Genomic DNA, 19,522 nt, shown 5'->3' with positions numbered 1-19,522 from the left:
GAAATTTACTCACACATCTCTCTCTATTCAGGCAAGCAAGAAATATTATTGTAGTTCAAGGATACATTTGAGCTAGGCAAAAACCGTTTAGGAGGGTGCAAATCTCCTTGGAGGTTTATGAGCAGAGGTTGGATGGCCATCTGTCATGGATGCTTCAGCTGACAATCCTGCATTGCAGGGGGTTGGACTAGATGACCCTCGGGATCCCTTCCAACTCTACGATTCTACGATTCTATGATTCTATGAAAGCAAGGATGTCGCTTGTGGCCTGAGGAGAGTTCCAAGGACCAATCAGCATCTGGACCTGAGGTTGTTCATCCTTGCTTTAGAGGGAGATTACACCCAATGCATGGAAGATTGCTCTCTGGGCTAAAAGAAGCCTCCATGTTCAGCAGCATGGGATGCAGAATTTATGGGACCTTGTGTGTAAGCGATTATTCACCCTTACCTTTTGCCCTGCTCTTTCTAAGTTGTCTACTCTTTAATGCTCCATGTCCAAACATTGTTGGTGGTGGGTTTTTTGCCCTGAGTTTTCCCTGCAAAAATCCACTCTTTAAAGCTGAATCGGAGCAAATGTCAATTCTGGTTTACCACGAATTGACGTTTATTCCAATTGAGTTTTAGAGAGCACGTTTTTATGGGAAAAGCTCTGGTGGGCAGGGGGGCAGGAAGGGTTCTTAGACCTTGAAAGCATGGACCATGCCTGGAAAAACTGGAGGCAAGGTAAGTGTGGATAAACCAATAATCTGTATGGGTAAAGGAACTGAAGTCTGTACCTGCAGCTGCTTAAGTCACTGCAAAAGAGGGATATCCAGAAGGAAGTACAGCAGCTGACATTATCAAGGACCGTTCCGTCACCAACAGTGCCGTGTTGCACAACTTGGAAATGTGTCCTGTATCAGTAGCTGATTGAGCAAGGAAATACAGGTACCACAGCTTCTCCCTCCCTCCAGTTCCTTTCCCAATCCAGTCATCTGACTTCTTCCCCAACTGCTGTGATGCACACTTCGATTCCTGCTCCGCCAGAGCAGATAAAGGAAGGAGAAGCAGATGGAACCTGCAGGCCAGACTTGGGCCAAGAGACGTCCAATGCCCACAGGAAGTTTTAACTAAGAAATAAACTTGTCAGACTCCAGCTGAATGAAACTGGCAAACCGGAAGCCTGGTTGTGTAACTTTCCATAATTGCACAGGCCGGCTGTTTTCTGAACCTTGAGGAGCTGCCAATTCCTTATTTAAAAGAGTGTTGCGCCGGCAGCTAACAAGGGCTCTGGAAGATGGAAGACGAAGATGGATATATGCAAATAGATCCGAAAAGCCAGCAACAGCGCACCGCACCACTTCCCAAGTGCACCAAAGGTATTGTTTGGAAAAAAATAATAATTCTCAGCTTACCTTTACAAGTGAAGCAAAAAGCAGGGCAGCAGTTGCGGTAACTTAACAAACAACCACCACTGGCAAACAAGATTTAGAAAGTGTTGTTATGAACTTCTTCCATTGGATTCCCACACAGACACACACCTTCAATGTTAAAATGTAGAATGTGCTTTGCATTCGATATGTGTGTGTGGCAACGTTTTGAGTGCGCCTTCATCTCATCTAGCAAAAAATGGTATTTACAACAGGGCTTTCATTGTGACTAACTAGTTCACTTGGTTTCAATGGGATTTATTTGTTTGCCTGTTGTTTTGTTGCATTTAGAGCACACCTTTCTTGCAATGAGGTGGTGTGCGGGGCCGGATTTAGGTTTGATGAGGCCCTAAGCTACTGAAGGTAATGGGGCCCTTTATATGTCCAGCTCTCCTTTGTCAACAAAAAATTTTCGCTGTTTTTTTGTGTTGAATATATGGTAATTTATAGGAGCCTAGGCAACACAAAACACTGTTGCTGTATGTAGGTTTTATTTAATTTGTTTTTTATCTTATATTTTGGAAATGTACATCCAGGTCTCTTTCCCTTTAAATTTTTTTGGGGCCCTATACTTGTTTACTTGTTTAGGTCAAGACAGGAGTGCCTGGCGTGCTATGGTCCATGGGGTCACGAAGAGTCGGACACGACTAAACGACTAAACAACAACAACTTGTTTAGGTAAACGTAAAGGGACCCCTGACCATTAGGTCCAGTCGTGACCAACTCTGGGGTTGCGCGCTCATCTCGCATTATTGGCCGAGGGAGCCGGCGTACAGCTTCCAGGTCATGTGACCAGCATGACTAAGCCACTTCGGGCGAACCAGAGCAGCACACAGAAATGCCGTTTACCTTCCCGCTTGGAGTGGTACCTATTTATCTACTTGCACTTTGACGTGCTTTCGAACTGCTAGTTTGGCAGGAGCTGGGATCAAGCAACGGGAGCTCACCCCGTCACAGGGATTCAAACCACCAACCTTCTGATCAGCAAGCCCTATCCACTATACGGCAGCCTTTTCAGATGTTTGGGGAGATTTCTAGAAGGTATGGCTGCACTAAATGTACGCATATGGGCATTTGTTTTTGTGAAAGTAATGCCTCTCTTGGCCGGTTCGAGTCCCCACGGAGGGGTGAGCTCCCGTTGCTTGGTCCCAGCTCCTGCCAACCTAGCGGTTTAAAAGCATGTCAAAGTGCAAGTAGATAAATAGGTACCGCTACCGCGGGAAGGTAAACAGCGTTTCCGTGTGCTGCTCTGGTTTCGCCAGAAGCGGCTTAGTCATGCTGGCCACATGACCTGGAAGCTATACGCCGGCTCCCTCGGCCAATAAAGCGAGATGAGCGGCACAACCCCAGAGTCAGTCGCGACGGGATCCAATAGTCAGGGGTCCCTTTACCTTTACCTTTAATGCCTCTCTTGAACCTTCCCCCACGGCATTTCCCTCCCACTGTTATTTCCAGTCTGTTCATTGCCCAAATGGCAGCTACATTGCTCAAAAGCAAACAAATCTTCCGCTTTCTTAGAGAGTTGAAAATGCCAATGTTACCGTAGCATCAGGCAGAAGCCCCTGTACTGACTTGGGTCTTGTTTCATGTCCATTTTTATTCATTCATTCATTTATTTTTATTTTTATTTTTTGCAATGTTTTATTAGTTAGATATTACAAGTATTCCAATCATCTTCAAAACAACACAAGATACACACAAAAAAGAGAACACCCATACCTAGTTGCTTTTTAAACTTCTTCCTCCTTTATCATTTATTTATTTGTTTATTTGTTTATTTATTTATTTAAAAGGGCAACCAGTCTGTATGCAAATAAGGTTTCTGTGGACAATAGAATGTTGGCTTTGGTCAGGTTTCTGCGCCTTTGGGGGCATTTAATAAGAAAGTTGAGGTATCCATCAGTTGTTGTTGGACTACAATTCCCATGAGCCCCAGTCAGCATCATCAGTAGTCAGGGACGATGGGCATTGTAGTCCAACAACATCTGGAAGGCATCTCATTGGCTACACCTGAAGTAGATCAGCCCTTGCTGCCACTTGTGTGAGAGATGTCTTTCTGAGATATACTTGCCACCTGCTCACTTGGAAATTGCCATTTCCACTCAAATGATTCATGGCTCAGTCCCACCGAATGAAATGATTGTTTCATTGTTTCCAACAAGGGTCTCAAATCAATGGGGCTTACCCCCAAGTAACTTGTGCTAGCTTGCACAACTGTTCAAAGTAGGAGTTCTTGAGTAGTTGGTTCCTAATAGTGTAGCAACTGAAGATTGGGGGAAATGTCTAGTTTACACCTCATATTCTTTTAAAATATATAATAGCACACAGCTTATTTTCCTTATGTCTTCAGGCAAATGCCCTTAGCCTTAATGTTGAGGGAAGTTGCGGATGGGTGTCAAAAATACTGCTTTCCGTCTTTTTTCTTCTTCCCGATTATGGAGCACTTCCTTCCATCGGACCGCTCTTCCAACCTGCTTGCTTGCTTGATACGCTTGTTTGTTAAATGTATAAATAGCCCATCCAGCAGCGTAGCAATCTGGGTGCTTTGCAAAACCAAAATGTAAACGTTTCATAGAATTGTAGAGCTGGAAGGGACCCCGAGGGTCCTCTAGTCCAGCCTCCTGCAATGCAGGACTCTCAGCTAAAGCATCCATGACAGATGGCTATCCAACCTCTGCTTAAAAAGCCTCAATTGAAGGAGATTCCACAACCTTCAAAGGGAGTCTGTTCCACTGTTGAACAGCTCTTACTGTCAGAAAGTTGTTCCTGATGTTTCATCGGAATCTCTCCCTCCCTCCCCCCTCCCTCCCCCCTCTCTATGTTTTAAATGCAAGGGGGCAATGTTATATTCCTACCCTCCAAAAGCAGCAGAAAACTGTCTCCCTCCCAACTTCACAGATGACAAATACCCATCTCCACCCCACTTTCAGCTCACTTTTCATGCAAGGCAGAGGGAAACTAACGCTGGACTTCGTTCCTATCTTCAATGTTACAGGTTCTCCCTCGAATGTCTGGTGGAAAGTCGCTTTTGGCATTGCGCTGGCAGGGAATATTGCTCTGGTCCTTCTTCTTGTTTTTCTTAGTCTTCCAGGTAAGAAGATTCCAGGTAAGGCTTTCAGGTTCATGCAGAGTGTGGGGTAGGATTTTTTTTGGGGGGGGGGGGTCATGCAATGAATACACAATTGTGATACGGTGTGTGTGTGTGTGTGTGTGTGTGTGTGTGTGTGTGTGTGTGTATATATATATATATATATATATATATATATATATATATATATATGAATATGAAATGGAACCAAGCACCTTGCTTTCCCCCAATATTAATAAAATGAAGTTTTGTTTTGGAGCAAAAATAATATTGTTCCCATTGCCCAGATACCTAAAGTGTTATGGGGTTGTCAGTTTCCTCGCCACCACCCATGGTGCTGCTACTTTCCTAACCCATCAACTTCTGAAGCAATGCATAAGCTTTCACATCCATTTCCCCCCGGTGCAATTATGTGGCTCAAATTGGATTATGCAGTGCATCTCTGTGTTATATAGGACGCAGGTGGTGCTATGGTCTAAACCACTAAGCCTCTTGGGCTTGCCGATAGGGTTGCCAGACTCAATAGTGGACAGGACTTCTGTGCCTTTAATTGCCCTGCTCTCTTTCGAGTCTGGAAACCTTAAAGAGAAACCAGCAGACCTTGTTTAATTTTCAAGCAAAGGGTCTGCTGGTTTCTCTTTAAGGTTTCCAGACTCAAAAGAGAGCAGGGCAACTAAAGGCACAGAAGTCCTGTCCACTATTGAGTCTGGCAACCCTACTTGCCGATCAGAATGTCAGAGGTTCAAATCCCCACGGCGGGGTGAGCTTCCATTGCTCTGTCCCAGCTCCTGCCAACCTAGCAGTTCGAAAGCATGCCGGTGCAAGTAGATAAATAGGTACCGCTCCAAGCGGGAAGGTAAACGGTGTTTCCGTGCGCTCTGGCTTCCATTACGGTGTCCCGTTGCGCCAGAAGCAGTTTAGTCCTGCTGGCCACATGACCCAGAAAGCTGTCTGTGGACAAATGCCGGCTTCCTCGGCCTGAAGGCGAGATGAGCGCCACAACCCCATTGTCGCCTTTGACTGGACTTAACCGTCCAAGGGTCATTTACCTTTTACCTTACTATTATAATGCATATTTTATAGGGGGGTGCTTGAAAAGCAATTGTCTGTTTCAGGGGAAATGCATACTAAATAAAAATTCAGATCCCCCCCTTTCTTCATTCCTTTGTTATCATCCACATACAACAGGACAAAACAGGCTTTTGATTGAATGCCAGTAAAACTGAAACAGAGCATACTTATCCCTAATCCCAACACAAACAGGAAAGCCTATCAAATTTAGGGTTGTTTCCAACTGAGTTCTAATCAGAGACCAGTTGAAATTAATGGAACTTAGCTAAATTGACACAGAGGTCCAGGGCCTTCTGGTGGTTCCCTCACTGCGAGAAGCAAAGCTACAAGGAACCAGGCAGAGGGCCTTCTAGGTAGTGGCACCCACCCTGTGGAACACCCTCCCATCAGATGTCAAACAAAGAGATAAATAACTACCCGACATTTAGAAGACATCTGAAGGCAGCCTTGTTCAGGGAGGTTTTTAAATGTGTGACATTTTTAATGTATTTTAAATCTTTGTTGGAAGGCACCCAGAGTGGCTAGGGAAACCCGGCCAGATGGGCAGGGTACAAATAATAAATTATTATTATTATTATTATTATTATTATTATTATTATTATTATTATTATTATATCATGTGCATTAATTTCAAAAAGTCTACTCTGAGTTTGATTAACATTGGGTACAGCCCTTAGTGTTGAATTTTTACTGTTATACATTGGGGGATTGTTTCTTCTACCCAACAACTCAAAGCAGCAACAATAAATACAGATTCCGCCAATAATGAGTTTTCTACAAAGCTCTCTCAATGTGAACAAATCGCGAACTTTGTAAACAGATGGGAATTCTTCAAGTCAAACTGTTTTCTAAGTTTCCCAGGACGTTTTTGCCAGCAAACCTCCACACAACCAGATCCGGAGTTGCCTGAAAAGATGTGTCCCTTGCAGCTCGGATAAGACGAGCACAACAGGTAACACCCCCCCCCCCCAGCCCAGAACTACATTTTTGCTTCCCTTCGTTGTTGGTTTAAAAGATCTACAAAATGTGGAAGTAAAACTAAGCCCAAAGTAGCCTCATGACTTACTTAAAGTCACTGACAACGCAACTTCATGCATAGTTTACTCAGAACTAAGTCCCACTGTGTTCAGCATGGCTTACCAGAGAAGTCTGCAGGGAATGGCAGCCTGAGTCTGAAAGCTGATAGCAAAGCAAGGCTTGTCCCTCTGCTTTTTCTTACAGGCTTTTTTCTCCAGTGACTGAGGGCTCACTCACACTTCAACTTGCCCTTTGCCTAGGAAACAAGTGGTTTTCTGTGTGTCCCATGGGTCCAAGCAGTTCTGCCTCTGCCCCGATGCCTCCCCCCCACTCTTTAGTGCTAAATCAGAACAAACAGCAACCTGCAGAAAACCTGGTTGCCGTTAGTTCTGATTTTGTGCTAAACCACCGGTTTTCCTGGGAGAAAGCAGCAGGCCAAATGGCAATGTGGATCAGCCCTGAATTGCCGCTTAACATTAGAAATTAGGCTAGTATCCCCTAGATATGTAAGGTAGGAGTGGTCTTCTTTCTACCTTTTTTGGATTCCCCTGGGCTGGAGAGAGCATTCTTGGCAAATCCAAAATGGAATTAAGCGGTGAAGCCATGAAGAGATTCATAACATTTAGGGCAGAGGAGGCAGCCGGGCCTTCACTCCAATGCCTTCCGGAGGCCGGGCCTTCGCTCTGGGCCTTCGCGGAGCCATGGGAGCACTTCCACAGCTGGGCCGCAGCTGCGGAAGTGCTCCCATGGCTCCGCGAAGGCCCGGAGCAAAGGCCCGGCCTCCGCAAAGGCATCGGAGCGTCGTAGGCCTCGGAAACCTTGGTTTACTTACTTCCGGGTTACGATTGTTCGTAAACCAAAAATTCGTAAACCGAGATGTTTGTAAACTGAGGTTCCACTGTATGCAAACCAAAATACAGCCGTTCCTTCAAAATTTACATTTCTCTGAAGTTTGCAATGCAGTTTTCCTGCAAAGTTATGTGTATAAAAATGCATACATTAGCAAACAAACAAACAGAAAAAATGTGTTATATTAGGGAGAATTGCTTTGCAAAGTTGTGTTGAATCGGCAAAATTGCACACAAAACTATATGTATATTAGGGGAAATTCACTTTTGAATTTTCACGATGACTTGTCTTATTTCATTTTTAAGAAATTTTGCAGTCTGATTTTGCAGAACATGATTAGGAAAACGAAAAACTAAGTGTACCTGAAATAGACTTCCTGAAAAGGCTACCCTCCTCCCATTCAGGAGCATTCCAGTGTGGACAAGCCCCTAGTCTTAACATTGGTTGTAGTAGTCAGACCTCCTGGAGTTCAAAGTTTAGGGGGTGGAGAGAAAACAAATCAAGTTATCTGAAGCCTAATATTTTCCTATTGAAGCCCCACCCACCCCGCCCCACTATATCTTCTCTATATGACTCTTGTCTTACATTATAAACTATAGCCTTTAACCATCCTTTAGGCTAATAACATACTCCAAATGTACACCACAATGTCACAAAACCATCCATGCACAAGAGGGAAGTATCAGCAGGCTTGGGGGAACTCCAAGTAGGGGAACAAAAACATAGATTAATGAGACCTGAGCAGGGCTGAGTTTGGGTTTAATGAGGCCCTAAGCTACTGAAGGTGATGGGGCCCTTTATATGACCAGCTGCCCTTTGTCAACAACAAATTGTTGCTGTTTTTTGTGTTGAATATATGCTATATGGTAATTTATGGACCTAATATGGGGCCTACACAACACAAAACACTGGCTGTACAGTCATAGCTCGCTTTAAGCATGCCTCGGTTTGAGTACTTTCAGTTTAAGTACTCTGCGGACCCGTCTGGAACGGATTAATCCACTTTCCATTACTTTCAATGGGAAAGTTCGCTTCAGGTTAAGTACGCTTCAGGTTAAGTACAGACTTCCGGAACCAATTGGGTTTGTAAGCTGAGGTACCACTGTATGTAGGTTTTATTTTTTTATCTTATATGTTCGAAATGTTACATCCAGTTGTTTTTTCCTTTAACTTTCTTTGGGGGCCCCAAGAGAGTGGGGCCCTAAGCTATAGCTTATTTAGCTTATACATAAATCCAACACTGCTTGCTCAGTGGACACAGAATACTGACTGGCTTATTGCCAACCCAGAACAGGACATCTGCACACTGAAACAGATGGTTGCACGTCCCACTTTTATTTTATATTAGAGAACCTAGCATCTCTTTCAAAAAACTCTGAATTAATTATTACCTGATTATTACCTGATTCCAGGACTGTTAATAAAGTGGGTTCCCTCCCCCACCCTCCCCCACCAGCTTGTTGTTGTTTAGTCGTTTAGTCGTGTCCGACTCTTCGTGACCCCATGGACCAGAGCACGCCAGGCACTCCTGTCTTCCACTGCCTCCCGCAGTTTGGTCAAACTCATGTTCGTAGCTTCAAGAACACTGTCCAACCATCTTGTCCTCTGTCGTCCCCTTCTCCTAGTGCCCTCAATCTTTCCCAACATCAGAGTCTTTTCCAAGGATTCTTCTCTTCTCATGAGGTGGCCAAAGTATTGGAGCCTCAGCTTCACGATCTGTCCTTCCAGGGAGCACTCAGGGCTGATTTCCTTAAGAATTGATAGGTTTGATCTTCTAGCAGTCCATGGGACTCTCAAGAGTCTCCTCCAGCACCATAATTCAAAAGCATCAATTCTTCGACGATCAGCCTTCTTTATGGTCCAGCTCTCACTTCCATACATCACTACTGGGAAAACCATAGCTTTAACTATACGGACCTTTGTCGGCAAGGTGATGTCTCTGCTTTTTAAGATGCTATCTAGATTTGTCCATTCGTGTTGCCCTCTAACTGGAGTGCTGCTAATAATATTTATTTTTCCTTAAATGGCTGATAAAAGCAAGCCAATGTGCAATGGATGGTGACTCCTTTTCCTCTTTTCTTCACAGCAAATCTGACTCTGGATCCGAGCACAGCTCATCCCCAGCTCTACGTATCAGAAGATCTGAAGAGTGTGAAATGGAGAGGCATGAAACAAAATGTGTCTCCTGGTCCCCTGAGATATGACGTGATGGCCAGCGTCCTAAGCCATCAGGGCATCAACTCGGGGAAATATTGCTGGGAAGTGGAAGTGGTGGAAGGGGGCAGTTGGTGGGGTGTGGGAATCGTGAGGCAGTCTGCAAACAGAAACGGGCAAATTTACCTTGCACCAGAGGGAGGGTACTGGGGGGTACAGCGTATTGATGGGCAGTACCAGTCTATTACTGACAATCCTAGGACAAATTTGTCCTTATGCCATCACCCGAGTAGGATCCGGGTTTCCCTAGACTATACAGAGGGCCTGGTAGCATTTTTTGACGGCGATACTGATGCCCATCTCTTTACCTTTCCGAAAGCAAAATTCTCTGGGGAAAAGGTCCATGCCTGGTTCTTGATTTATGGATGGAATGGGGAGCTGACGGTCTATCCATGAGAGAGAGGAGCATCCCAACGCTGCTCTTCTAGGGTCTGAAACCAGTCTCTATAGCTCTGGAAGGCTCTCATACAAGAATATACTTTATAGCCCAGCCACTCAACCACAGACTCATAAATACTAAGGGGGTATCACTCATGGCATGGCTACTTAACTTATCTTGTCTACTAGGGCCACACAGAAAATGTACTATTTGAAGTTCGATTTGACATTCTGAATAAGTGCGTGGTTTTTATCCCAGCATGCAGTTCCACAGGGCTACTGGCCAAGCTGCAAAATGTTTGAGCTACTTGATGACTTTGTAAGCCACCTGGGGCCCAGATGCTAGGCTTCCTCATGTCCAGTGTCAACACCAGGCCTCCACAGTGTTCACAACCTGCCAGGTATACTTGGTGACCTGCTAAGTGCTGGTTCCAAACAGGGAGCAGGAAGTTTATGCAGGGCCGTCTTAAGCCTATCTGGCGCCGTGGTTCAAAGATCCCTCCCCCCCCCCGTTACCCAGAGTTGCTGACCTTTATATAGCACGGCCGGCAGCTTTGCGGGGCTTAAGGAGGCGGGCAGTGGCTGGAGAGCGGCTCCTCCGGCGGGGAAGAGGCGGAGGCTCCGGGTGTGGCGCTGCTTCAGCGTAGTGGGCAAGGGCGCTGCGCCCAGCCTCTGCCTCTTCCCTGGTGTCCGTGCTGGAGTGACCATGGTAGGCAGAGGCTCCGGGCGTGGTGTTGCTTTGGCGCGGCAGATGAGGGCAATGAGCTGATGCCCGGAGGCATTGCGTCCAGCCTCCGCCTCTTCCCAGGCGCCCTCCAGAACTTGGCGCCCTGGTGTCCCGCGCCACTTGCTTCTATGGGCAAGAGTTTATGAAGGCTCTAGTGGGCTTCCATACATGACTAGCAAATGATACTCCACCTAGATCAGGGATGGTGTGCCTGTAGCCCTTCATAAAGTGTTGGGCTCCAACACCATTTGGCAAGTCATATCAGCCTATGGAAGACAGGCTTCTATTTGAGGACATCCTCTATTTGAAGGGCTGTCTGGTCCAAGGATAAAGAGCCCTAAGAAGGAAGAGGAGCAGGGGTCATGAAGTAGTCTATCAACAGAGTCCTCACCTGCACAGCAGATTGAGCAGGGACATGGATCACCTCCTCCCAATCTTCTCCATTAGGGCAAGGTGTAATGTTTCTCATTTTAATAGGGGAGGAGGTAGCGCTGTGGTCTCAACCACTGAGCCTCTTTGGCTTCCTGATCAAAAGGTCAGAAGGTTCGAATCTGCGTGATGGGGTGAGCTCCCATGGCTCTGTCCCAGCTCCTGCCAACCTAGCGGTTCAAAAGCACGCCAGTGCAAGTAGATAAATAGGTACCACTGTGGCGGGAAAGTGAACAGCTTTTCTGTGTGCCCTGGCACTTGTCACGGTGTCCTGTTGTGTCAGAAGCGGTTTAGTCCTGCTGGCCACATGACCCAGAAAGCTGTCTGTGGGCAAACGCCAGCTCCCTCGGCTTGAAAAGCAAGATGAGCGCCGTACCCCATAGTCGCCTTTGACTGGACTTAACCATCCAGGGGTCCTTTACCTTTTTACTGTTGGAAACAAATTCTGCCCTTATAGAGTCCTTTGTAGGATCTCCATCGGTAGGAGAAATAACAGAGGCCAACCAGAGAATATTGAGAAGGAAAGCAGCTAGTAAGCCTGATCTTTATTGAACTGTTGCAACAGGGTGCTCACTCACAGGCAGGAGAAAGGAGGAGGACCCAGAACAAATTTATATATATAGACATTTTGAAATTCCCTGCCCTGGAGCTCAAAACCACTCCTCCATACACCATACATACATCACAGAAGGGGTGTAGCCCAAGACCACCCCCCAGATACATCATACCTACATCACAGTAAAGGCGGTCTACAACAGAAATTTGAATGTTGTTGTTTTTCCTGCCAGGTTATCTGATAATGCCTTATCTAATTTCCTGGCAGTCTGGCCATTTCTTTGAGATGGTAATTACTTAATTCCTGAGAGAATGGGAAGGTTCCCTCACCCCCTCCCTCCTTACAGAGAAACATTTGGTCAGCTTGGGAGTCAAAATGGTTTCAGGACTGTCTTCCTGTACTGTTTTCAGTCATTGGTTTATATATTTATGTACGGGTTTGCCTCGTACATTTATGAACATTTATTATATATCTAAGACCTTAAAATTCTTATAACATTATCTACCTTTCTCAATTTAAATTTCTAAAGTTGCACCTATATACATTTTTATGCAAATCAGTATCCTCTTTGTCTAGTGACACATTTTCTCAATTTTGGTAAGGCATAAACGGCCACCCTTTATCAGCCCAGTAATGCAACTTAAAAGGTGAAACCAATATATGAGATAAATGCATGACATGCAACGCAAGATTTGTCAAGCCTTTATTTGTTGTAATTGTAATTATTTATCATTAGGCGGGACAATTATAAATGGAATGTAATTACAGTGGTACCTCGCAAGACGAATGCCCTGCAAGATGAATTATCCGCAAGGTCTTGCGATCTGATGGTGACTTGCAAGACAAAATCGTTTTGTGAAAAATTCATCTTGTGAATCGTGGTTTCCCATAGGAATGCACTGAAATTTAATTAACGCGTTCCTTTGGGCAAAAAAATAAATTTCAATGCATTCCTATGGGAAACCGTGATTCGCAAGACGAAATTTTCGCAAAATGAATTGACTCGCGGAACGAATTAAATTTGTCTTGCGAGACATCACTGTAATGAAAAGTAATAGCGATGTTTATTTTTGTATTATTGTAACTATTTGTTTTATTACTGTGGAATTTCCAAAAGAAAGCATTTGTAAAAATTAAAAGAAAAAGAAAACAATGATAAGTTGCATTACTGAAATAAAGGCACTTTTCAACGATATTCTAATTTTCTGAGTTTCACCTGGGTTTCCCAGCCATTCTGGGCGGAATATCTAAAAAATAAAATAAAAAATCAGGCATTAAATCCTCTTGATAGAGGGCTGCCTGTATTATTCTTATTCTTATTATAAGTTCAGCTACAGCTGAGGGGCATGGGCTCCCTATTTCTGCACAAAGGTACAAGCTGGACTCCACCTTTGTTATTTATAGATTGTAGCATGCAAAATTCCTTGTAATCCTCATCTAATTTAGATTCCTAATAACCCAGTAAGGCAGTTGACTTGTGATCATTTCCTGGGGGATGGGATGAGGTCAGAGGTTGGGGGATTTCCCATAGCCGCTTGACAAATGCAGAATGACTCAGTGAAAAGCCCGTTCCTCCCAGCCATTTCTGCTCTCAACGATGACTTGAAAAGCTCTGACTGGGTTGACTTCCAAGGGAAGAAATAGAAGCCAGAGGTTCCTGGAATCCCCAGCGCTGTCATGAGATCTCTTTGCAAACCACAAACACGTCCCAAGGTCCCAAAGCGAAATGGCTGAAAGTGAGCGAAAGGACTTTAAAAAAAGAAAAGAAAAAGAAAACCGTGTTTTTAAAATAGCACAGAGAATCTAGAAAACAGAAGCTTCCATCCACAATTAGTCACTCTGTGGACCTGACAGCTTTGCAAGCACTGTGTAGGAAGAGGGGGAAGTGCCATGGGGAGCATAAAGCAATAGGAAGGCAGGTTCCAGAAGACAAGGCTGTTACATAGGCTCTGCATGTTTCCGACTACAGTATACCTTCTTCGGGAGCTTGGAAAACTTGCAAGTTCCTTATACTCAGAAACAACCTGTTCAGAAAAATCTGAACCCCAGAAGCACCTCTGAACAACTCTTTCTAAACTGTATTGAAGTTTCTCTTTACAGTCAAGCGGTGTATACATTTTATGAAATAAATAAACAAGTTGCAACGCCACTTTTCTTCTCCTCTGTGTGATGAATCACCAGGGTGACGCTCCCGCGATATGTGCAAGCCCACAAGTGCCACACAGTGTTTCATCTGCCCTTGTAAAGGAATCTGTTCTTCAGTGTGACACCACCTACTGTATATTCCGGCGTATAAGACGACTGGGCATATAAGATGACCCCCAACTTTTCCAATTAAAATATAGAGTTTGGGATATACTCACTGTATAAGAAATACGACCCGGCGTATAAGACGACCCCCGACTTTTCAGAAGATTTTCCTGCGTTAAAAAGTAGTCTTATACGCAGGAATATACATTCCTGAATCTGCTCTGAGGTCCAAGGAAAAGGACATTTTAAACAACAACATTTTTGTTTCCTGCTTGGCAGGGGGTTGGACTGGATGGCCCTTGTGGTCTCTTCCAACTCTATGATTCTATGATTCTAACAACAACAACAACAACAACAACAACAACAACAACAACTTATTTGTTCCCCAGCCACTTTGGGCGGCTTCCAACAGAGATTAAAAGTACATTAAAACATCAGTTATTAAAAACTTCCCTAAACAGGGCTTCCTTCAGATGTCTTCTAAACGTTAGGTAGTTGTTTATCTCTTTGACATCTGATGGGAGGCCGTTCCACAGGGCGGGTGCCACTACCAAGAAGGCCCTCTGCCTGGTTCCCTGTAACTTGGCTTCTCGCAGTGAGGGAACTGCCAGAAGGCCCTCAGCGCTGGGCCTCAGTGTCTGGGCAGAACGATGGGGGTGGAGACACTCCTTCAGGTATACAGGACCGAGGCCGTTTAGGGCTTTAAAGGTCAGCACCAACACTTTGAACTGTGGTCGGAAATGTACTTTTACCAACACTGGCACATCCCTTCACCCCAACAGCCTTCACAAGTCATCTTCAAAAAGTATCTTATTGATGTGTATAAGTTTTCATTTAATGATGACCAACTTTGAAGGTGGGGCTGTTGTCAAGCAGAGAGGTGGGTGGTAAATGTTGCAACATAAATAAACATAAATCTCATCTGCCCAAATGGTGCATGTATAAAGGGGCATCGTGAAATTACTGGGAAGTGTGATTGTGCTCCTGGCCTGCTGTCATGGATTCCCATTATAGTTGCTTCCATATTAGGCTTCCACGGTGCTATTTTTCTAGAAGAGGAGCCAGAACCATGAACACCTCCCTCATTCTCTTAGAATGGCAATGGTGCCACCCGAGAGGTGCAGGAACTGAGTTCCTGTGAGTTCCCCCTGAAAAAGCCCCGCTTCCACATAATATGAACAGTGTTCAAATGGAATGGAATCCTACGTGTGGCTATTGCAGGTGACCATGTATCCGCACTGTGTTCATTTATCTTACAATACTGATTTCTTTTCTCTGTCTACGCCCTGCTAGAAAAATCCAATTTCATTTAATTCAGGAGATCTTGTGGAGTTGCACAGATGGGATTTTCCTTTACTCTCCACATTGTTGTTAATTATCCTGAGTAAATGTTTTGGATGCCAACTGACTGAAGCAGGTAGAATTTCCAGATAGGGATTTCTGAATGGATGAATCATACAGGATCATTTGGATAACAACAGTGATTGTTACCACACGTAAGCAAATATCCATGGCGACAACAGCTCAGGCAGCATGAACAGCCCTGAAATCTATGAATGAAGGGTGGCATACAAATTTAATTAATAAATTTAATTAATAATAAATTACAGTTCATAATAATAATAACCACCCTTGATTTGCTCTTTTCAAGTTTTTATAATGCATTTTTTACTGTGATCTTATGTTGTGATCACTGTGACTTTATGTTGTGAGCCACCATGAGATCTGGGAGTATAGTGCGGTATACAAATGTTAATACTGTAGTAGTAGTAATAATAATAATAATAATAATAATAATAATAATAATAATAATAATAATAGAAGCTCCATTGCCATGCCAACCCCGCTTACATCAATCTAGACCAGGCACCCCCAAACTCGGCCCGCCAGCTGTTTTGGGACTACAACTCCCATCATCCCTAGTTACCAGGACCAGTGGTTAGGGATGATGGGAATTGTAGTCCCAAAAAATCTGGAGGGCCGAGTTTGGGGGTGCCTGCTCTAGACAATAAAGGTGTGGCCTCTTTGAGCCCACACTTGTGTTTGGTCTGTTTTGTACCTTCACTTTGGTGTGTGTGTGTGTGTGTGTGTGTGCAGCCTTATGCACCTGCCACGCGAATTGTGTAATCTTCAGCACTACCACCGCTACAAGCTACCATAGGAGCCAACTCCAGGGGGGCGTGAGTGCTTGGGCACCCACAATAATATAATTGTGGGGACCGGGCACCCACAAAGTCAATGAGAAAAGCCGGCAGGCAGCAGCGGCTCTGCCTTTGAGAGAGAAGCAGTTCAGCTTCGCCCTCCACAACCACCGAGCAAGGCACCCTTTTCGGGTGGGCTGGGGCTCAATTCTGAGCCTCTCCCCAAGGAAAAGTGTGCCTCGCTGGCTGCAGTGAGGAGGAGGAAGAGGAGCCGGCAGCAGCCGCTGCAACACAAACATGCAACGTCACACACCCATGTCTGCATGTTGGGGGGCCGGGCAGCCACAATCCTGAGGGCAAGTTGGCACCCCTGCAAGCTACCAAAGCTAAAGGTAAAGGGGCCCCTGACCATCAGGTCCAGTTGTGTCCGACTGGGGTTGCGGCGCTCATCTCGCTCTATAGGCCGAGGAAGCCAGCGTTTGTCCGCAGACAGCTTCCGGGTCATGTTGTCAGCTTGACAAAGCTGCTTCTGGCGAACCAGAGCAGCACACGGAAACACCATTTACCTTCCCACCGGAGCGGTCCCTATTTATCTACTTGCACTTTGACGTGCTTTCGAACTGCTAGGTGGGCAGGAGCTGGGACCGAGCAACAGGAGCTCACCCCATCGCAGGGATTCAAACCGCTGACCTTCTGATCAGCAAGTCCACCTGGGTCCAAAGCTAGAGAGCTTCAATAAAGAGGCAAAAGGATCAGTTTTAAAGTATGCCAACATAACAGGTTGGAGCCCATAAGGTTTTCCATTTTTCTTTGCGGCCCATATCTTTAATAGATACAGTGGTGCCTCGCTAGATGAAATTAATTCGTTCCAGGACTCAATTCGTCCTACGAAAATTTCGTCTAGCGAGGCACCGTTTCCCATAGGAATGCATTAAAAGTCAATTAATGCGTTCCTATGGGCTCCGGGGGGAACTGGTGGCGGCGACGACGCTTGTTCTCTTGGCTCGGGGAAGGCAGGCAGGCGCTTCCCCGAGCCAAGAGAGCAAGCGCCGCTGCTGCCAACGACAGAGCCGGATCGGATGAAGCTTCAGAAGCTTCGTCGGATCCAGCTCTGTCGGGCGGGGTGGGGGAAAGGCAAGGGAACGATCCTGCGCCTTTCCCCCACCTCTGCCAAGCCCCATGCTGGTGAGAAGCGGCGAGAAGCGGCGGCGGGGGAAGACGTTCCCCCGCCGCCACGTCTTGCCTGCCTCCCCCGACATGGAGCACGGCTTCGGACACCTCCGAAACCGCACTCCATGCCGGCTGTGCGCGGCAAGACGCGGTGGCGGGGGAGGCTTTTTCGGTGAAGGCAAGCGGGGGACACCTACCTAGTCCGCCCCCTTGCCTTCGCCAAGAAAGCGCCGCCTCGGCGAAGGCAAGTGGGCGGACACCTAGTTCCTCCCCCGCTAGTTCCTCTTTGTGTTCCGCTGGTCTCTGCCGGGGCAGAGACCAGCGGAACACAAAGGGGAACCAGCTGCAGCAGGAAAAGAAGGCAAAGGAAGATCAGCTGAGAGGCGGTGACAGCTGTCAGCGCCTCTCAGCTGATCTTCCTTTGCCTTCTTTCCTTGCTACAGCTGGTTCCCCTTTCACTAGATGAATGCCCTGATTTTCTGATCGGAGGTTTTGATGGCCACGCTTCGCAAGACGAAGCGGTGGCCATAGAAAATCTCGTCGTATAGCGAGGCAACCTCCAATCAGAAAATCCTTTCGTTAAGCGGAATTTTCATCTAGCAGGGCATTCGTCTAGCGAGGCACCACTGTACCTGGAGTTCACCCACACACTGAAGCAACCTAAAGGCTTCTCCCGCCATTTGAATAGAAAGGTGAAACCAAACAACCAGCCTGTGAGATATGTGCCAGGACCGAATTCTCAACCTTGATTTCCCACGAATCATATAGGAACATAAAAGGTAAAGGGACCCCTGACCGTTAGGTCCAGTCGCGGACAACTCTGGGGTTGTGGCACTCATCTCGCATTATTGGCCGAGGGAGCTGGTGTACAGCTTCCGGGTCATGTAGACAGCATGACTAAGCCGCTTCTGGCAAACCAGAGCAGCGCACGGAAACTCCGTTTACCTTCCCACCAGAGTGGTACCTATTTATCTACTTGCACTTTGAGGTGCTTTCGAACTGCTAGGTTGGCAGGAGCAGGGACTGAGCAACGGGAGCTCACCCCATCGCGGGGATTTGAACCGCCGACCTTCTGATCGGCAAGCCCTGGGCTCTGTGGTTTAGACCATTGGCTCATTTAGCTCAGCGCTGACTGTCAGCTGTGGCTCTCCAGCCTGACCTACAGATGCTAGGAATGAAACATGGGAGCTTCTGCGTGCAAAGCAGGGGCCCTAACAGTGAGCCACAGCCTTTCCCCAAGGCATTTGGGCACTTCCCTCTTTGCACTTGCACAGAGCCTGCTGCCAGAAAACCCCGGCAGAAAGGCAGCCGCCCAACCCCACCCTTCTTACCTGCTTGGCTGGTTCAGAAGAGGCCAGCTGAGATATGCAGAAGCGCACTGAGCATTCGCTGCTCGTTCAGGTTCTCAAAGGCTGGATTCCCCGAAAGAAAACGCTTTTCATGTGTTGTATATGGAATCGACTCCCACAATGTGTAATAACAACAATAATAATGAATTTTTGTTTGTACCCCGCCCTACCCGGCCACAGCCGGGCTCAGGGCGGCTAACATCATAAAACTAACACAGTATACAAAGAACATAAAAACAGGCAATCAATCAATTAAAATACATCTTAAAATTAGTTCAGAGCAAATTAAAATCTGGATAAATGACAGCCCACAGGTAAAATTGAGAGTGGTTAATGTTCTCCAGGGCCAACTGTTACCACTGGTCTTATAAAGGACCTGTGAGTGGGCTAGGAGGCCTCTTTAATGCTTGTTCTTATACAGAAAGAAATGGAACAGCTCCGTCTTGCAGGCCCTGCAGAAAGATGTCAAATCCTGCAGGGCCCTGGTTTCTTGCAAGAGAGTGTTCCACCAGGCCGGGGCCACGGCCGAAAAGGCCCTGGCTCTGGTCGAGGCCCGCCTAATCTCCCTGGGACCCAAAATCTTCAGGGTGCTGTTATTTGCAGACCTTAAGGTCCTCTGTGGGGCATACCAGGAGAGGTGGTCCCGTAGGTGAGAGGTCAGCCATCGGTTTAGGTGGCTTCAAAAGGGGCTTAGAAAAATTATGCAGGGAAGGTTTATCAGCATCGATTAGCTGTGCTTGTGTAGCTCTGAATGCCAATTGCTTGGGAGCATCACAATACACAAGGAATCGGGGTCCATTCAAGCGGTGCCTGGAAATTTGTTCTGTGACTTTAAAACTACTGCAGCCAACTCCAAGCTGCAAGAGCTGCAGCC

At 46.1% G+C, this 19,522-nt stretch overlaps 1 protein-coding gene across 2 annotated transcripts; it reads left to right on the top strand.

Annotated features, from left to right (window-relative positions):
* Window positions 1-978: 978 nt before the first annotated feature.
* On the top strand, window positions 979-13,880 carry LOC118081059 (zinc-binding protein A33). 2 transcript variants are annotated; one of them, XM_035107195.2, is made up of 4 exons: window positions 979-1,358; window positions 4,405-4,500; window positions 6,422-6,520; window positions 9,521-13,880. In XM_035107195.2, exons 1-4 carry the CDS (start codon window positions 1,277-1,279, stop codon window positions 10,042-10,044), a joined length of 801 nt encoding a protein of 266 aa, XP_034963086.1. In that variant the 5' UTR covers window positions 979-1,276; the 3' UTR covers window positions 10,045-13,880. The 2 variants fall into 2 exon arrangements, with proteins under 2 accessions (XP_034963086.1, XP_034963085.1); XM_035107194.2 differs by having other exon boundaries at window positions 4,405-4,515.
* The last annotated feature ends 5,642 nt before the right edge of the window (window positions 13,881-19,522 follow it).

This window comes from Zootoca vivipara, chromosome 2, assembly GCF_963506605.1.
Source record: "Zootoca vivipara chromosome 2, rZooViv1.1, whole genome shotgun sequence".
Classification (NCBI taxonomy): domain Eukaryota; kingdom Metazoa; phylum Chordata; class Lepidosauria; order Squamata; family Lacertidae; genus Zootoca; species Zootoca vivipara.
Note: the sequence above shows the minus strand (reverse complement) of the source record. Positions and strands in the feature narration are given on the sequence as shown.